General features: G+C 48.1%; 1 protein-coding gene across 1 annotated transcript in view; it reads right to left on the bottom strand.

Annotated features, from left to right (window-relative positions):
* Positions 1–19282, bottom strand: part of LOC125431382 (forkhead box protein K1-like) — a 41588-nt gene extending 22306 nt beyond the window's left edge. The window contains exon 1 of the mRNA XM_048494144.1: positions 18635–19282. Within this exon, the coding sequence (XP_048350101.1) occupies positions 18635–18993 (359 nt within the window). The 5' untranslated portion in view covers positions 18994–19282. The remainder of the gene's footprint in view (positions 1–18634) is intronic.
* Positions 19283–20768: the final 1486 nt, after the last annotated feature.

The following is a 20768-nucleotide window of genomic DNA, read 5'->3' on the forward strand; positions in this document are numbered from 1 at the left end:
GGGGGGTGGGGGGGGGGGGGGGTGGGGGGGGGGGGGGGTGGGGGGGGGGGGGGGTGGGGGGGGGGGGGGGTGGGGGGGGGGGGGGGTGGGGGGGGGGGGGGGTGGGGGGGGGGGGGGGTGGGGGGGGGGGGGGGTGGGGGGGGGGGGGGGTGGGGGGGGGGGGGGGTGGGGGGGGGGGGGGGTGGGGGGGGGGGGGGGTGGGGGGGGGGGGGGGTGGGGGGGGGGGGGGGTGGGGGGGGGGGGGGGTGGGGGGGGGGGGGGGTGGGGGGGGGGGGGGGTGGGGGGGGGGGGGGGTGGGGGGGGGGGGGGGTGGGGGGGGGGGGGGGTGGGGGGGGGGGGGGGTGGGGGGGGGGGGGGGTGGGGGGGGGGGGGGGTGGGGGGGGGGGGGGGTGGGGGGGGGGGGGGGTGGGGGGGGGGGGGGGTGGGGGGGGGGGGGGGTGGGGGGGGGGGGGGGTGGGGGGGGGGGGGGGTGGGGGGGGGGGGGGGTGGGGGGGGGGGGGGGTGGGGGGGGGGGGGGGTGGGGGGGGGGGGGGGTGGGGGGGGGGGGGGGTGGGGGGGGGGGGGGGTGGGGGCGGGGGAGGGCGGGGGGGTGGCCGGGGGGGGAGGGAGGGGGGGGGGTGTGGGGGGGGGGGGGGGTGGGAGGGGGGCCGTGGGGTGGGGGGGGGGGGGGGGGGGGGGGGGGGGGGGGGGGGGGGGGGGGGGGAGGGGGGGTGGGGAGGGGGGCGGGGGGGGGGGCGGGGGGGTTTTGGGGGGGGATAGGGGGGGGGGGGCGGGGGGGGGGGGGGGGTGGGGGGGGGCCAGCATGGCCAGTTGGCCATGCTGGCAGGGGCTGATGGGAATTGTAGTCCATAACATCTGGAGTGCCAAAGGTTCACCGCCACTGCCATAAACGTACACAATTTCTTTTTTATTTTTACAAATAAAAGAAAAAGAAAAAAATCCAGACATTCTCTGGTACAAAAGGGAAGGCCAAAAACATACACGTGGAATTACAGATTGTGGGCGGTACCGTGCTCCTAACCCGACTGATGTGGAAGGCCTAATCGGAGTTGAAATCATGCATCGGAAAGATGATCTTTTCCTTGTACGCTGCTCTCCTGAATTTAAAAAGCTTCAAGGGAGCAAAGTAAAGCCACAGAAAAATCCAGTTTTCAACACTGATCTCAGTTCAGCAACTGGATTTATAAACATTCATCAGATTTCAGCAGGTTTTTTTGAGCTGGAACATCGAGGCTGCGAGGCTGATGAGTCAGCAAAGACAGCTGCGGGAACCACCCTGTGGAACATGAGCGTCATGCCAATTTGTCGGCCCCTTGGTGCCCGTCCACCAGCGCAAGGAAACAAAGCGGAAACAGGGAAGTTGCATTACGAGGTTACTTCTCATTCCAAACGCCGGAGTCTGTTTGGATTCATTCATAACCAAACTAGCTGGGCTTAAGGAATTTAGAAGGGGAAGCTTTTGACCGATATGAAAATACACAGTGGATATTTCGTGCAGGACAAAGAATGTAGTTCCAGATTAAGCGAACGAAGTGGATTTTTGCAGCCAAGCTGGTCCGTCTGCTTTGCTATGGTCTCTCCCATTGACTGACGGGGGTTCTCCAGAACCTGAAATCTTTCGCAACACCTGTCCCTTGAAATCCTTTACCTGGAAATGGTACAGACTGATTCTGAGCCCTTCTACATCTCAGAACACTCCCTTCTCTTAAAGGGGAACTTCCCTAAACATGCATAATCTAATATTTATGTGTCTGTGGGCAATCCAGTTCTAAAGATGTTGCTTAGAACTCCCAAATATCTTCCGGTACCGTAAACGAGTGGAAGGTAACTAAGCAGCGCTTAACGGGGAGAAATTAAGATGGAGGGGGACGAAGCAGATCTCTATGTGTGCACAGAAGTACTGCAGACATATAGCCAATGCGGCGAAGCTTTCTCCCTTCCGACTCTGGAATGGCGGCAGAAGGCACGGACGCTCTGCCCATTTACAAAACGGATGATTAAACAGCCCTTCCAAGCTTATAAGCGCAAAAGAGAGCCATAAGCAAGTACTTGATGTTGTCATTATACAGCAGGACAGTCACCAAATGACTTAAAGATGCTGACAAGCACAGAACATGTGCAGTGTGTCCTATCAGTAATGATTATTATTGACCGCACTGAAGACAACCCTTAAAAATGGTTTCGCAGCCTGGCCAGTCAGATGAAGACAAGAACGGCCCAGAACAACGCTGAAGACGTAACGGAATCTTGGAGGTCACATTTGCAGCTTAAACCCGAAGTGAATTCGAGGACCCTAAAAAAAATGTATCTGGCATTCACATTTCTGGGATCTAACTCCGACCTAAGGAAACTCAAAGGGGCTTACAATTTCCTTGTCCTTCCCGGCCCCTAGAACAAACATGCTGTGAGGTGGGTGGGCTCTGAAGAACTGTGACTACCTCAAGCTCACCCAGCTGGCATGTGTTGGAATGCACAAGCCAATCTGGCTTACCAGATAAGCCTCCACAGCTCAAATGGTAGAGCGGGGAATCAAACCTGGTTCCTCCAGATTAGAATGCACCTGCTCTTAACCACTACGCCACTGCTGGGGAGGATATTCCGCCTGAAGAATGAAGGACAGCGTTCTGTGAGGCCTACCTTCAATGAGATTAAGCTAAGGCTGTTCAGTAGGGGACATGTCGCCCTTGCTGACATGGACGAGTGGCAAACAAGCCAGGGCCATGTTGCCCATTTAACAAAGAGGACGATGCCCATTTAACAAAGAGGACCTGGAATTCTGGAGATGAAAAGAAGCTTTTAATGCAGAAGCAAGCAAATGACAGAATGAGCTCCATGGGCAGGCACTGCCCTATAAAGAACATAAGAACATAAGGAAGAGCCTGCTGGATCAGGCCAGAGCCCATCTAGTCCAGCACTCTGCTCCTCGCAGTGATCCACCAGGTGCCTTTGGGAGCTCACAGGCAGGATGTGAAAGCAATGGCCTTCTGCTGCTGCTGCTGCTGCTGCTCCGCTCCCGAGCACCTGGTCTGCTAAGGCATTTGCAAGCTCAGATCAAGGACGATCAAGATTGGGAGCCATAGATCGCCTTCTCCTCCAGAAATCTATCTAAAGATCCTCCAACATTCCCCATAAAGATGGAAAAGACAAGACATCACGAACCTTATTGCAGACATCACCACAGCAAGCCTGCCTACTGAACCGTGCATATCCGTCCTCATCCACAAACTGATTTTGATAATGCTGCATGCTTTCAAAATAACGGTACGCCTATGACACCAAAGCACAGGAATATTCTCACGGCTGAATTATGCTTCAACTTCTGCCCACTACTGTGCCACACACGCTCTTGAGATTCCACAGGGACTGGAGATTTTCACCCCAACCGAGAGCCAGAGTAGTGTCGTGGTTAAGAGCAGGCGTACTCTAATCTGGAGAACTGGGTTCGATTCCCCGCTCTGCCACTTGAACTGTGGAGGCTTATCTGGTGAACTAGATTAGCTTGTGCACTCCAGCACACGCCAGCTGGGTGACCTTGGGCTAGTCACAGTTCTATGGAGCTCTCTCAGCCCCACCTACCTCACAGGCTGTTCGTTGTGAGGGGGGAAGGGAAAGGAGATTGTAAGCCCCTTTGAGTCTCCTTACAAGAGAGAAAGGGGGGATTCTTCTCCTTCTCCTTCTTATTCGTAGCATGGACTACTCAATGAAACAATTACATTTTCTGGACACCACTGAAAACTTTGCACTGGACGGATAAAGACTAGGGTGGCACACTGACCACTACACACAAATCTGGTAAACCAGCTGGCCTTCACTGGATCTAACACTACAGTAGATCCACATGTTTTATGTGAACAAAGGGTGCTAACACAACCTTCTGTTGTGCTGTGGGTTACAAAGCATAGCTCCCCCTTTCCCACACACAGACACCCTCAATGACCGTTTTATCACAGCACAGCATTTAAGTACACATGCCAAATATTTTCAGCTTTTCCGATGCGACTCCTCCCCGCTTCTCGCAGCGGAGGAGCCGCAAATGAGCCTTGAAGAATACCTTGGAGGATGACTAAAGTGTGGTGCGATTTCAGATACCAGAGAAGAGGAGTTCCTACACTGAACAACCTCTCTTGGGCCCAGCCCACCATCAGCTTCTCAAACTTAATAATGTTGCTTTGGGGATCACACTTGACAAAGAAGCCAATATCTGCCATCCAAGGAGCAAATGCCAGTCTTAGAGCACACACGCCCTTTCGTGAGTATCTCAGTCCCTCCTTGTGAAGGAAATATCCACAAGATGAACATCTGGGGCTCCGTCCTGCAGGCAACAAAGCATTTCTGCGCCATTCCAAGCTCCTCTACGGGAAGACACACGCCGGACTTCCTCCTTGTGGACATCACTTACCAAACCGCCCATTCTGGTCAACCCAATTCGCCCATCAGATCCCCAAGGATCTCAACTTTTATTCTCCAGAACCGACTGTATTTGACTCTCACACATGAAGGGAAGATAACATTTTTTAAGCACATTAAAGAAAAACAGCATCTGCTGGTCACTCCTCATGGGTAGGCTGTTAACTTCTAGCAGTTTGAAGGGCGTGGCTCCCCCCAAGAAATGAGGGGTTTGTTGAAGTTGCTGAGGATTCTCTATCTGCCACTGATACCTATAACACTGTACATTTCTAGATACTAAACGGGAAAAAGAGAGATACTTCTTTCAGCGTCAATAACAGCTCCTGCTATTAACCACCGAGCCAAAGTCCTCTACCTCAAAATGGACAATGCAAATACCCAACTACCTAGGAACAAGCAACGGCACAGGACTTCGACGGTCACTTTCTGTACTCTGATTCCTAGCTTCCCTGTGTCAATATCTCTCACCATTGCTGTTTGAACAATGTTTAATAATAAACAGATTTGGACAAGCCCAAGAATAAGGAGAGAGAGAGAGAGAGAGATGATTCCGGACAAAGCAAGGATCCACAGCCCCACAACTGCCATGTGAATGCATTTCACCGCTCCTTTGGTAGCTGAAGTTGGCTATGGCAGTAGAATTTCTATCTGGAAATCTTGTGGGCTGTCCTGAGCCTGAGGTAGGGAGGGAAAGAAAGACAGAAAGACAGAAAGACAGAAAGACAGAAAGACAGACAGACAGACAGAAAGAAAGAAAGAAAGAAAGAAAGAAAGAAAGAAAGAAAGAAAGAAAGAAAGAAAGAAAGAAAGAAAGAAAGAAAGAAAGAAAGAAAGAAAGAAAGAAAGAAAGAAAGAAAGAAAGAAAGAAAGAAAGAAAGAAAGCACACACGCACGCACGCAATTTTGGGGTCAATTCTAAAAAATCAGTTCCAAATCTGGTTTGCAGCACAAATATACCAAAGATAGAAATGAATCATCTTCCACCAATTGCTTCCTATAATATCTCAGGATATAGCCTCATGCCTGTATCAGGTAAACCTACTGATCAGCAACAGTATACTTAAGTATATATCTGAACATTAAAGTAAAGGTGGTTCCCTTGGGAGATCTTCCCAAGGCAGTACAGCCTCCAGCCTTTCAAAATGCTCCCTGGAGGGGCAAAGTAAAGCCATTTAAAGACACCAGTTCCTAATGCAGCCTAATGGCAAAATCTCCAAGGGAGAGAGGCATTATGTTAGCGTCTTCCTTGGACACAGCAGGCTGGTTTAATTGTGATGTAAATTACACATGCTACGCCATCAACTTTCTCTTAATGGGCTATTCATCATGGCAAGGTTTTCTTGGAAGGACCAAGTTGCTCTCCCGCAAAGCTCTTCCCAAACATTCCCAGTTTCCAAAATATACAAAATTACCCTACGGTGACGCGTGAAAATAGATATAGATCACATTTGCTTCGATGCGTCTGCCAGGCACAAAGTTAACTAACATTTTAACATGCTACAGGTTACTTGCAGCCGGATCCACAAGTACAACAGAATAGCATGCATTAATATATTTTTTTTACAATCACAGCGATGCCACAGGCTAGTCAAAATCCTGAACCTCAAATAAACCATGCAAATTAAAACATATTGTACCTTTTATTGTTTGCGCAAACTATTCCACAACTTTGTGCAAAGAAAACACAGGCCTCAACTACACCACTGGGAACTGAATACCCCATATAATCCTAACAAGGGTTACCCAACGTGGTGTAGTGGTTAAGAGCAGGGACACTCTAATCTGGGGAACCGGGTTTGATTCCCCATTCTGCCACTTGGGCTGTGGAGGCTTATCTGGGGAACCAGATTAGCTTGTGCACTCCAACACTTGCCAGCTGGGTGACCATGGGCTAGTCACAGTTCTTCGGAGCTCTCTCAGCCCCACCCACCTCACAGGGTGTTTGTTGTGGGGGGGGGGAAGGGCAAGGAGATTGTAAGCCCCTTTGAGTCTCCTACAGGAGAGAAAGGGGGGATATAAATCCAAACTACTACTCCTCTTCTCCTTCCTCAACCTCACTCTTACAATTTGCTGGGCTGGTTCATTGGGATTATCAGGTTTAATTATTGTTCTGTCATTTTTATATCCAAATTGCTAGCAGCTTATGACTACAAAGATAGGCAAGTTCCACCCTGCACAGAATAAATCCTAGTGCATATTTTGGAAAAACGGTGTGTGTGTGTGTGTGGTAAAAATCAAAAACATATGTGCAGAACGTGGGTGGCAAATAAAGTATTTTAAATTCTTTTTGTCCTTTTTTCTGTGAGGGTGGCACGACATGGATCAGAGCCGTCTCAGGAGTCCTTGCTACAAAGCATTTCCATAGAATCCTAGAATCATAGAGCTGGTAGAATCATAGAGTTGGAAGAGACCAGAAGGACCGAGCATTCTAACCTCCTGCCATGCAGGAACACACAATCAAAGCACTCCTGACAGATGTTCATCCAGCCTCTGTTTAAAAACCTCCGAAGAAGGAGGCTCCACCACACTCCGAGGTTGTGCATTCCACTGTCGAACAGCCCTGACAGTCAGGAAGTTCTTCCTAATGTTTAAGTGGAATCTCTTTTCCTGTACTTTGAACCCATTACTCCTGGTCTTAGCCTCTGGAGCAGTCAAAAACAAGCCTGCTCCCTCACCAACATGACATCTCTTCAGAGATCTAAACATGTCTGCCTTGTCACCCCTTAACCTTCTCTTCTCCAGCCTTAACACACCCAGCTCCCTAAGCTGCTCCTCATAGGGCACTGAATACAGACCTTTCACCATTTTGGGTCACCTTCCTCTAGACCATTTTACGTACCACTCTTCTAGAATTATCCCAAAACAAGTTCAAAAAAGGAAATTGATTTTGATTAAATACAGTCAGACACCAGAAATAATAAAATACAGGAAAAAAGCTTCGCAACTATTCACTTCAATCAAATGTTTATTGTGACAGAAAGGGCTTTCAAGTTTTCTTGACCCCCAATGAAAAGACCAGCGGGTTTCCACCGTTTTGGAACCACACTGATATCCCCTTTATAGCCGTAACCACCCCAATGAGAAGACAGAACAGTGAGCAGGGAGCGTCAACCAAAATCCCAATCAACTTGGGGCATGCCCTGCACCAATTTAAAAACCAGTACCTTCAACTGGGCCCAAATGCAAACAGATAACCCCTTTAAATCGGTCAGAACAATCTACTAATATCTTTTTGTGAGAGCCTATAGCTCCATCGCACCCAGTGAGACTTGTTTGAGGACACACACTTCTCTTTCAAGGGAAATAAATTGTTTTATTCTCAGCTCACCGAAAGAAGTGTGTGAACATGTGTGTTTGTGCGTGTGTACTTGTGTGTGTACTTTAGCACTCAGACTGCAGGCGCAACCGAGGCCACTTGAAGGTGTTAAAGAGTCACTAATCCGTGCTAAGCCATCTTTAGCAGCCAGTATAGTTAGCTACCTGTATAGTTAGTTAACGTTTCTCCAGGGGTGGCAAACGGGAAGCTTACCAGCAGTGTGCAAAAACGGAAACTAAATAATCCTACAGCTGAAACGTTACTGAAGGAGCCATTTGTAAATAGCCCAACGCTATGCAGACCCATTGATTTTGGTTTGCCTTCAGCAGTAGGAGTCACCAGAATTCCCAATCTCAACCACAGATGCCACACTCCCATTTGGAACTGGAGACAGGAAACTGGAGACAGGAAATCTGTGCTGCTCAATGCCAAGCAGGGATCGGCTCTGTTATAAATTTGAGGATACAGAACCCTCTGGCTCCACAAACACAGAACTCACAGGAGTTGTTGGCTCTGAAGCCTGCAGCCCGCAGTTGCTCCACAGTGGAGTTAGCACGTAGAAGAAGAAGAAGAAGAGTTTGGAGACTCAAAGGGGCTTACAATCTCCTTTCCCTTCCCCCCCCCACAACAAACACCCTGTGAGGTAGGTGGGGCTGAGAGAGCTCTGAGAAGCTGTGACTAGCCCAAGGTCACCCAGCTGGCGTGTGTGGGAGTGTACAGGCTAATCTGAATTCCCCAGATAAGCCTCCACAGCTCAGGCGGCAGAGCGGAGAATCAAACCTGGTTCCTCCAGATTAGATACACGAGCTCTTAACCTCCTACGCCACTGATGCTCCGTATCAGGTGGTCTGAGGCAGCGCTGAATATTTGAAGAGATAGCTGTCCAGTTCTCCAAAAGGACTTTACCGCTACTCAAGAGCCTCTACGCTCATCTCAAATTCACCCCACATTTACCCCACAATCCTGGTATTTTCTAACAGCTATGAACCCAAGAAGATCACCAAGAGCTCGACTGGATTTGGGCCAAAGACCAGGCCGAGTCAGCTTTCTAGCTGAGTCAGTGGCTCCAGTCGGATGCTGCCTCAAATCTTAACGATCAGGCATGAACTCAACAGTCTTTACAAACGGCTCTGTTCCTAATATTCTGCATCCAAACTTGAAGGTTTCATTAAACCAGGGGTCTGCAACCTGCGGCTCTCCAGATGTTCATAGACTACAAATCCCATCAGCCCCTGCCAGCATGGCCAATGGGCGAGTATTTCGATGGAAGGCCTCCAAACAATACCACGATCTAAAATACACCAAAGTTGATCAATGAAGTATCTACATGGGCATGAGCAACAGTTGAGCCTTGTACTGAAAAACTTGCGACTAGAACAAATTAAAGAATAAAAGCAAAGTTGTAGCCACGTAAGGAGGGGTTTATTCCCATTTAGAATAATTCAGAACCGTTTTTGCCTGGAAAAGAGCTGTTCTGTAGGATTAAACCACTGGCCCTTTTTCATCGACGGAAGAATCAACCTAACTGCTCTCTCCCCAAGAACAGAAGTTCCCTTCAATAAGGAAACAAGATCTACCTACCTTCCCTTGACCCCCCGCCCCCTCCCCATTTTCAACTGAAACATACACTGTATTACAGTTCGCACCAAGAGCTAGCCTTACAAACGCTGGCTTGTAAATCAACAACACTTTGGTCAAACAAGCACCAAAAATACACATACTACTGAATCACTTAAAACAGTTGAATCTTTAAGACCTTCCAACATGACTTAGTCAACATGGAGCTTATAACCTGCTGATATCAATGGGGTAATCCCCCCCACCCCCAATTGAAATGTACCGAACACAGGAGAGTCCTGTTTTGGCTGGATTGCAGCCCTCGTGTTTTTATAAACATACAATGAACACAGAGTGATCTTAAAAGGAGGCCAGACGGAAATATTTCTAGTTGAGTTTAAGCAGCGGAGTCAATAGGAAACAGAACACCAGGGGGAAATGTAAGCCCGGTATGCGCAGAGAGTTTTAGAGGCAGATCTGGTTTGACATTGGCGGTTATGTGGTCAAGCCTCGCCTCACAGAATAGGGTTTACCGGGGACATGTATACACAGTCGCATCCTGCCGATATCATTTTAACCCCATGAACGGAGTGTCCAAATCATCAAAACACAACAAGGATCATCAACACACAACAGAGACAACAGAAACACTCCTGGCCATCTGTCAGGAGTGCTCTGATTGTGTGTTCCTGCAATGCAGGGGGTTGGACTTGATGGCCCTTTTTGGGGTCTCTTCCAACTCTATGATTCTATGTTTCTATGAAACCCTGACTCAGTATCTACATACATAAGAAGAGCGAAGCCACAGAATCGTCTGCAAGTCTGGTAGAGGGCGAGTTTATAAGTTTAGTTCTGGTTAAGATAGTTGATATAGAATTGATTATTAGAATTACTGTTAAGCAATTTAGCAATTTTGGATTGTTTATAACAAGATAGGTGTCATCACAGGATAGAACAGTTGTAAGCAGAACCCCAGAAGAGTGGGAAGAAGAGAAAATAGTGAGTGATGATTATGGGAAGAGATTTATACTAGAATTCAAATACCTTTATTGGCATACAAAACTAATTAAAATTTGTTGAACAGTGAAATCAATATGTTATAAAAGGGGGATTAATAGCTGTGCAGCTCAGCCATTTTGTTTCAGTTTTTCACAGGCCTGGGCTTTTAGTACCAGTGAAAGAAATTTAGCAACACGAGCTGGTAGAAGCTGGATCCTTATCTGATAGGAGTAGGAAAAGTTGCTTCTTTTTACTTTTGAGTTGTTTTAACTTGTAATAGCGGGGATCAGTACGAAGCTGGCACTCCAAAGGTATGTGGGAGATAGAATCTGATTTCATTGTACATTACTGCACAAGATACAACACTTGGTGCATATTTTTACATATTTATTTGTCGGAAATTTAACGAACTCCATTTGAGAAAACACACAATAGAGACTTGAGCAAACATCGTTTTAAATGGTGTTTTTCGGCAGCAAGCATTTGATCGTCTCAGTTGCAAAATGAAGAAGTCGTTCGGGGTTTCCTGAACGCGTGGCTTTTTTACAAGGCACGTGGAAACGAAAAGGAACACGAAGACTGAAGTTCACTTCGGTCTGGGCTTGCAAAACATGCCTCACTTTCCCACTTAGGTCTTCTGGAGTCCCTAACAAAATCAAAACACTGGTAACTGCACACAAAAAAAGCAAAGTATCGCTCCAGATAAGTGTTGCGGGCAGATTCTGCAGCATTATGAACACAGTGATCCGAAATCCAAGAATCCACCCAAGAAACCCCAGCTGAGATCAAACTCTGTCTGTCTACAAATCAAGCCACTATGTTCTTTAAACTCATGCAAATTAAGCAATATTTGCACATTTTAAACATGATTTTACCACCACGAGAGCACCGGAGCAGTGAAAAGTCAGTAAAGACCAGTGACCCAGATTCAGAATATAGACTTGAAGATGAAGTAACTGCCCCTCATACTTCCTATCTTTGCTGCTTGAAGAAGAATAGTTCCCCTGCAACAGACCCCTTGTGAGGTAGGTGGGGCTGAGAGAGTTCAGAGAGAACTGTGACTGGCCCAAGGTCATTCAGCAGACTTCATGTGGAGGAGCGGGGAATCAAACCCGGTTGATCAGACTCTGCCACTCCTAACCACTAAATCATGCTAGCTCTGAGCTCCGGCTTCACGGCATTAAGAATATTTTTTCTTTCTTTCTAGTGGGAGAACTAGAATATTTCATTCAAAATAAACCAACACTGAGATTCTCAGCAAGGAATGGAACATAAAAAGTTCCACACCCATTATGTACAGTACAAACGTCTCTACGTCTACTCTAGAACTAACAGGGCCTTACAACAGACTGGGGAGGAATTTCCTGTGAATCACTCATTCACACTTTTACTTCCAGACCTGCCTTCTAGCTGAGTTTGCTTCTTCTGAAGTCACTGACCTCTAGGAAACGGCTTCCCTTGCACCAGCACCTTAATTATCTCTCGCAGTTACGTCCTCTCATTTGTGAAACACACACATTCAGCAACAGCGCAGCCGTGACAGATGAACTGCCTCATCAGGGGTGACGTTGTGGCTGAGGCCAGGCATAAATTCATGCGGCCTCTTGTTGCGACGCAGTCTCAACCTATTATGGAACGTCCAGTTGCAAAGATGCTGTGCCCGAAGACATGCTCTGTTTTGATTTAGGAGGGATAACGGAAACCTCATGTCATTTTCTTCACACCTCCAACGCAGAAGGGAAGAGAGCTGGATACAGTGTCCTAATTCTGCCACGATTTCCTGATGTTCAGCACCTTTTTAAAAACCCGATAACTAAACCAACACTAGCATTCTCCAAATACAAATCATTATAAACAGACAGCGTCACAGCTCATATCTGCAAGCGTACATACAACGTCACAGCAGTAAATGTTTAAAAATCATAGAATCATAGAGTTGGAAGAGACCCCCAGGGCCATCAAGTCCAACCCCCTGCCATGCAGGAACACACAATCAAGGCACTCCCAACATATGTTCATCCAGCCTCTGCTTGAAAAACTCCGAAGGAGGAGACTTCACCATTCTCTGAGGCAATGAATTCCACTGTCGAACAGCCATGACAGTCAGAAAGTCAACTCTATGATTCTATGATTTTTAAACATTTACTGCTGTGACGTTGTATGTACGCTTGCAGATATGAGCTGTGACGCTGTCTGTTTAGATGGAATGTTTAGATGGAATCTCTTTTCCTGCACCTTGAATCCATACCTCCGTGTCCTAGTCTCTGAGGCAGAAGAAAACAAGCTTGCTCCCTCTTCAACATGGCATCCCTTCAAATATCTAAACATAGCTATCATGTCCCCCCCCCCCCAACCTTTGCTTCTCCAGACTAAACATCCCCAGCTCCCTAAGTCACTCCTCATGGGGCATGGATTCCAGATCTTTAAAACATATTTTCTGCCCCTTTTAGCTAGTGGGATACGACCTACAGCATAATCCCACGCTGAGCGGTTCCAGTCTGAACCCACTGAAATGAGTGGGCTTAGTTTGGAATAACTCTTTTCAGGATTGCACGGTTAATCAGAGATATATAACCAGCCAACTCTTTCCAAGCCAAGTCAAACATTCGCATGGAAAACACTAGTTCATATTGAAATAAAAACAACACTATCCGCTTGACAGTTCTTCTGAGTTGGATTCAAATCCTCCTTAGCTGTGAATTCAATAAGCAGTTTGCAACTACTCAGCCCCAATCCACCCCCCCCCGCCCCCCCGCCGCATGAACTGTTGGACAAAGATTTGGAAAACCCAAGTTCAAATTCCCCCCTGTCATGGAAACTGACTGAGACACTAGGGGCCAGTCACACCCTCTCAGTCTAGCCTACCTCACAGGATTGTTGTTAAGATAAAATGGAGCAGAGGAGGACCACTTTGCTTCCCCATTGCAGAGAGAGTTGGGCAATAAGTAAAGTAAATAAACCAACATCTCCTTCACAACATGATGTAAACATGAAAACTGTAAAAGATACTTTCCGCATTAGAAGTGAGCCTTATTTTCAACCATCTGGGTTGATCTTTTGGTGACAAAATACAATTCAAAAAGCCAACCATGGCCCAGCAAGAGACAACAAGAGCAAGAAACTGTTGTATTATGTTTTAATTGTTTTGTAAGCCTCCTCGAGCCCTGTGGGGGATTGGTGGAATAAGAGTGGATCAAACAAATGAATAAAAATAAACAAACAGACTGTCTACTTCAGCGTTCAGTTTTCTACCGCGGCTCTAGCATTTTGTAGCATCTGTCCTCTCGGAAAAACTGAAAGATCTCATCGAGAATTATATTTCAACCAAAAATGATGTAAGTTGGAAAGTATACACTGATTTGTTTTGCCTGTTTATTATTATATTTAACCGCCATTTGCTACAAGCACAAGAAAGAATATCCTAGATCAACCTCTCCGACTGTTTGGCACTCCGGCACTCCGTGCACAATTCACGGTTGAATAACAATAGCCACCTAGAGGCATTTCTGTGTTTGAGACCTGAACAGTGCCGGAGCCAACACAGGAAAAACTGGAATTGTTTACCTGCAAGAAACCAGAGGGCAAATTCCATTGGGGGGGGAGGGGAGAGAGGTTTTGCATGGTCTGTTTTACAACTCGGGGAAGGGAGGAACATGGAGTTTATTTACTCTGAACATAAACGGTGGCTGAGAAGGCATTTTATTGTTCAAGACTACGAGCTGCATAGAAATTAGTAAATAAACCCGTCCCCTGTAAGCACTTTTAAAAAATGGATTTCTCACAAATCCCAAACGAGTTGAAGAGACTTGTTTTGCGGGCGGAATGCTTACAATCTAGTGAAGAAGGCAACCAGGCAGAGAAGACATTTACACAGGTAAACCAGGAGCTTAGGTCAGAGTTACACGGGGAAAAATAAGAAGGCCTGCTTTACAAGGAGAAATTAATTACAGCGGACACAGTCCAAGGGCACTGCCTTCGAAAAAGAAATATTTCAAGGGCTGAATGGCTCCAGAGGAAGCAGATAGCTGGAGAGTTATAACCAAATTATTAAACTCAAGAAAACAGCCCACAGATAAGAGTCACTTATTTTAAGAACATCTATTAACAGGAGGCTGGTAAGCAGAGAGAGCGACTTAGGTCTTCTGGTGGCAAAGGTAGACTGCACTGCGAGCTTCTCCACCCCTTTCAAGTTTTAACACACTTACGTTTGTTACAAAGCGATATAAGGCTCTCCCCCTCCCAAAAAAAACCCGATTTGTCAATGGTTTCCCAATTCTCACTGCCTTTTGGCTAAATGATCACAGTGGTGAGAAAATTTGCCCATGCACCAGCTCCTGACTACACGTGTTGAGTTACCAGATCTCTGAGCCACGATCCTTTAGCAGAAAGAGCATCCGGGGCCCCTTCCGCACATGCAGGATAATGCACTTTCAAACCACTTCCACTACTGTTTGTAAGTGGATATGGCTATTCCGCACAGCTGCAAAGTGCATTGAAAGTGGAAGTGGAAGCATGTGCGGAAGCATGTGGAAGTGGAAGCATGTGCGGAAGGGGCCTGAGTTTCTCCTACCCTGCTCTTCCACTTCAGGCCCCTTAGTCCAAGTTCCTTCCCTATTCTGCTCCCCAACCAGCAGGAAGGGAGGTTGCATGCAGAGGAACAGAAAGAATAAAAAGAGCTGTTTTTTATACCCTGCTTTTCTTGACTTTGAAGGAGTCTCAAAGTGGCTTGTAATCCCCTTCCACTGAGAAACAAATAAACAAAACCTCCGCACAACAGACACCTTGTGAGCTTGGTGGGGCTGAGAGAGTTTGTGACTAGCCCAAGGACACCCAGCTGGCTTCATGTGGAGGAGAGGGGAATGGAACCCACCTGTCTCTCCATAGAGTCCATCGTTCTTAACCACAACTCCACCCAAAGGAAGGAGAGAAAGGAGGCAGGGGGGTTGCAACCTGGCTGCTCTGTCCCCTTTAAGAAACAACGTTTGTTTACTTAAAACACTGATATCCTGCCTTTCCCCAAAACCCAAGGAAAATTACAGAACATAAAACCACCACAATTAAAAAACACAGTAACACACACAAGCAGGCAAACAAATCAAAATGTAGCGAAAGTTCAAACTGCAGTAAAGGATCACATATCAGGAAAAATTCCATATCTAAGCAAGGATTATTATTATTTCTGCCTTGAGTTCCACTGAGAAACAAACAAACAAATAAGCATTATCAGCGACCACTGTAGAAATATAATCAAAGGTACCTGAGAACACACACGGCAAGAGAGGCCTAATTTTCTAAATAGACAACGTTATCCTAATATTAAAAATTCAAAATAACAGAAAACAAACATAATTAATAATGAAGGGAAGCTGGAGTCTAAGAACTTCTGAAAGTTAACCACTGTCTATTGCCTCACCTCTATGGGAAGTCTTCTATTTACCTAGCAAATCACTGCCTATTTTAAAAGAAACACTAGTTGATCCAAACCTCCCATTTAAAAAACCAAACCAGACCACCTTTAGTATGAATGTGAAGGAAGGAACCAATGAGGAAATGCAATAAAACGTTTTGCCCCCAGACTCTTAAATTTTGCAATGAATGTGGCTGACATAGTTTTTGCTGGGAGCCCATTTCCCCCCAATTGTGTTCTTATTTTCTGCCACCTCCTGATTTCTCACACCTTCTGAGCTATTCTTTATTCCTCTAAACTTGAGCCCCAGAGCAAGCCAAACACCACAGGGACTCTGATACACATGCAGAGAGCAGACTGAATTTCTGGCACTGCTGAACAGAGCTTGCAAGCACCTAGTTTATAGCAGTAAGCAGGTAGAACTTAGTTACCTGAATTGGGGTGCTGAGAGGGGAGAAGGGGTTGACATGTGTGAACCTTGGGGTCTACAACCTGCGGCTCTCCAGATGTTCATGGACTACAATTCCCATCAGCCCCTGCCAGCATGGCCAATTGGCCAATTGGCCATGCTGGCGTGTTGTCCATGAACATCTGAAGCTGATTACAGACCTGAATCCTCTAAAAATACAAGCATAGGCCCCTTCCGCACATGAAGAATAATGCACTTCTGGATTTGACTGCGCGGAATAGCAAAACCCACTTGCAAACAATTGTGAAAGTGGATTGAGTGTGCATTATTCTGCTTTTGCGGAAGGGGCCATAGTGCCTGCCAATCTTATAGTCAAGCTGTCAAACAAACAGGTGGTGGATCCCAGCTTCTACTTATCCTGTTCGCAAACATCATTGCTCACCTGGGATGAGAAAAAAGGGGCACATGTCAGCCTCAGCACCTCTGTCAAGGAGAAATGAGCCACATACAAATATTTCCCTAAATTAAACCACTCGTTTTGCATTCTTGGAGGACAGAGGTTGTTCTACACCCCAAACAAGCTCCATATTACACAAATGGGGGTTATTGTTTCTTTGTACCCCCCCCAAAAAAACGACACCACTTTCCTGTGACTTCCAAATCCAAAGAATCTGTTCCCAAATCCACCGATGTCTCTCTCACCTCAAACCCAAGCATGCATTTCACCCATACTGGATTTCCTCTCCAACCCACACGTGGATTTTCCACTTAAGAGTAGAAAATCTTCCCCCCGCCCCAGTCAATGTGTGATTTATTTCCACTCAGAGAAGAAAATCTATGCAAAGATTTATGGGCAGTATTTTCCCCTCTGCATGGTTTCCCCCCCCCCATTATTCCCCCCCCACCTCACATACATATATCATATGTCCAGCACTCGTGGGTTCTGCCCTCTCTGAGAACATAAGCACCCTAAACATTTCCTTCACCAAAATCCACTCACAACTTTCCCCTCAAATGAAGGGCAGCGGTGTTGGTCTGCAGTTGAAAAGTTAAATCTGAGTCTGACGTCACCTCAGGGACCCACATTAATTTCGGAGTTCAATGTCTCAAGATGCAATAGGGCACTTTGACACTTGAAAGCTCACACCCTGAAAATCTGGTTGGTCTCTAAGATGCTAATTGACTCAAACGTAGCCCCTAAGTTGAGAGTCCCTTTGCAAATCTACACACAGATTTTGCGCGCCCCCATCAAGCATTTATTTCCTTTGTGCATAAATCTCCACTGCGCCAAAAAAAATGCATGAATTTCTCCTCAAAGTGGACCCCTCTCAAACCCATGAATGGCTTCTCCCTTTCAGAGTGGGGGCAACCATTATTCACTCCCCACAAACCTCATGAAGTTGTTTAATATCAACACAGATCCCATTAACTGCCTGCAAATCCATGCAATTTCCCGTCATGTCCCCCCCAAATCCACACCTTTATTTCCCCTCAACAGGAGCATCATATCCAACGTAATAATTTTATCTATGCTATTGAAAGTTGTCTTGTCTTCTCATAAGTGTCTGATACACTTTGCAGTTTGGCCATCTCTTCTTTAGCACCCCTCATACCCACATGTGACTATTCCCCAGAATAGGCACCCCATGATATCCCTGTCCCCCCAAATCCACATATTTCCCCTCAACATTAACATTATATCCAATGTTATAATTTCACCCATGCCACTGAAAATTGTCTAGTCTTATGACAAGTGTCTCACCCTCTCTGCAGTTTGGCATCTCTTCTTTAGCACCCCCAAACCCACACATACCTATTTCCCTCAGAGTGGGGCCCCCATTACATCCCTGCCCCCCACATCTGCACCTTTATTTCCCCTCAACCTAAACGTCCCTTTCTCCCTGCTCCTCTCAGTAGGACCACCTCTCCTTCAGCACCCCTTAACCCATGTGACAATGTCTCCCTCAGAGTGGGTGCCCCCTTATATCCCTGTCCCCCAATATCTACCCATTTATTCCCCCTCAGCATAAGTGCCCCTTTCCCCAGTCTCAGTAGGACCACCTCTCCTTCAGCACCCCTAACCCAGGTGGCAGCACCACCCTCAGAGCAGGCACCGTAAGACACCCCTGTGCCCCCAAATCCATCCATTTATTTCCCCTCAGCATGTGTTCCTTTCCCCAGTGTCAGCACGACCCCCTTCAGCACCCCCTAACCCAAATGGCAGTACCCCCCTCAGGGTGAGCACCCCATGATACCCTTGCCTCCCAATATCCCCCTTGGGACGACCCCCTCTCCTTCAGCGCCCCCTCAGGGTGGGCACCCCATGACACCCTGGTCTCCCAATCTCCACCCATGTATTTCCCCTCGGGACGACCCCCTCTTTCAGCACCCCCTAACCCAAATGACAGCGCCCCCTCAGGGTGGGCACCCCATGACACCCTTGCCCCCAATCTGCCCCACCCACTTGTTTCCCCTCTGCTTCAGCGCCCCCCTCAGGCCGGGCGCGGCACGACACCCCCACTCCGTTCCCCGTGCTGACCTGGGGGGCAGCTGGAGGGCGGGTCCCCCGCGCCGCTGGAAGGCGCCGTCGACGAAGACGCCGTTCTTGCCGAGGCAGCGGAGGTAGAAGTGGGGCGCGCGGAAGGCCAGCTCCAGGTGGCGGCGCGAGATGAAGCTGGAGCGGCCCATGTGCACGTCCACGGCGCCCTGCGAGGAGTTGCGCCCGATGGTGACCGACTCCTGCCGCATCACGAACTCCACGTCGCGGCCCTGCAGCCGCGCCAGCACCGGCGGCGGAGCAGGAGGCGCAGGGGGCGCCGCCGAGGCCGGGCTGCAGGGAGCCGAGCGCAGCGCCAGCAAGGCCCGGGCCCCGCTGCGGTCCTCCCCGACTTCGGCCATCTTCGCAGCCAGCGTGCCAGCCCTCCGGGGCGGAGCCGCGCCGCGCCTCGGCCTTCCCCTCCGCCCGGCCCGGCCGCCACGCGGGGGCCGGTGCGGGGCAGGCGGAGCAGGCCTCGCCTCTTCCGCGCTCACCTCCCCCCTCCCCAGCAACACGCACACACAACAGAGAGAGGCGAAAGAGACACAACAAGGCGGTCGCGCATCACTGGGCGGCACGTGGCGGAAGGCGAGGGGAGGACGCACACAAACACACCCGCTGCCTCCGCTAGTTCCCCTCCGCACTCTTCCCTTGCGGTGCCACCGCGAAAACGGGGGGGGGGGGGGGTTGAGTGGGGTGTGAAATAAAACCCCCCTGAATTCCTCTACCAGTCCCCCCCTCACATTGCAATTGCAGAAATGGGGGGAGGGATCGAGTAGGGTGTGAGATATACACCCCCTGACTTCCTCTGCCAGCCCCCCCGCCACTTATGTTGCAATTGCAGGAATGGGGTGATTGAATGGGATGTGAAATATACACCCCCTGTCTTCCTCTGCCAGCTCCCCGACTTATGTTGCAATTGCAGAAATGGGGGGGGGGGAATTGAGTGGGGTGTGAAATATACATTCCCTGCTTCACTGCAGACCCCACTTGGCTGTTGCAATTGCAAAATGAGGCGGAGATTGAGCAGGGTAATGCACACACACGCCTCGCCGAAGTGGGAGAGATTATCTTCTGCAAAAATTAAAATGTTGGCCAAGAAACGCGGCCCGCTGTGACATGCCGGTGAAGATGCCAGCCGTAGATGGCAGGCGAAACTTTAGGATCTTTTTACAAAGTTGTAGGTTTAACAGTGCAGGCAATAATGGTTTTGACACAAGGGGTGCTGCGGTAAGATTCTCTAGGCATAGGTGTCAAACTCGCGGCCCTCTGGATGTTGTGGACTACAGTTCCCATCATCCTCTGCCAGCATGATGCTGGCAGGGGATGATGGGAACTGTAGTCCATAACATCCAGAGGGCCGCGAGTTTGACACCTATGCTCTAAGGCTAAAAGGGGACGTGGAAAGGCAGGCACAAGGACCCTGCGGAACATTCCTCCACAACAGAGGTCCAGGAAGATGTGGTGGATTTATTCTCACATTTCCTTGGACCTTTATGTTGAACAGAGTACATGACAGAATCGTCCACGAAAAATGCCTTAATAACAGGAAAGAGATTGTGGACTACCTTGCCTCAAATAGTACATGCTATCTGTTGCAGTACGTATTATCCAGTTATGCAACTTCTGCATTGTTTAATATGCCACGTTAATACCTGTGTTTGGTTTCGGCTTGGTTTTAATTCCCGCATCCTCATCCCATGATGCTGCTTGTTCAATATCTCATCCTACTGGCTACATTTACTGTGTGTAATCCACTTTGCGTCTCAGTAAAAAGGGCTGACTCACTGTAGAAGATGTAGATAAATAAAAATGACACGAGCAAACATTTCCAAGGTGTAAGCTGTCGTGAGTCAAAGTTCACTTGGTCAGGCCCAAACAGAACGGAACTTGGTTGCACGCAGTTCATTTGGACCTTGACAGCGAAATCTTCAACAGATACATCGTTCTAGACCCACTAACTTTAACAGAATTGCAAGGGCACAAAGGCAGTTTCAAGTCCACACAACGTCATTCTACCCATACTTTCTCAAAGATAAATCTGTTACGGCTTTATTTATTTTATTTATTTAATATTTATTTTTGAATTTTATTCGTTTTATATCCCGCCCCATCCCTGAAGGGCTCTGGGCAGGTT

This window comes from Sphaerodactylus townsendi, linkage group LG04 (assembly GCF_021028975.2).
Source record: "Sphaerodactylus townsendi isolate TG3544 linkage group LG04, MPM_Stown_v2.3, whole genome shotgun sequence".
Classification (NCBI taxonomy): domain Eukaryota; kingdom Metazoa; phylum Chordata; class Lepidosauria; order Squamata; family Sphaerodactylidae; genus Sphaerodactylus; species Sphaerodactylus townsendi.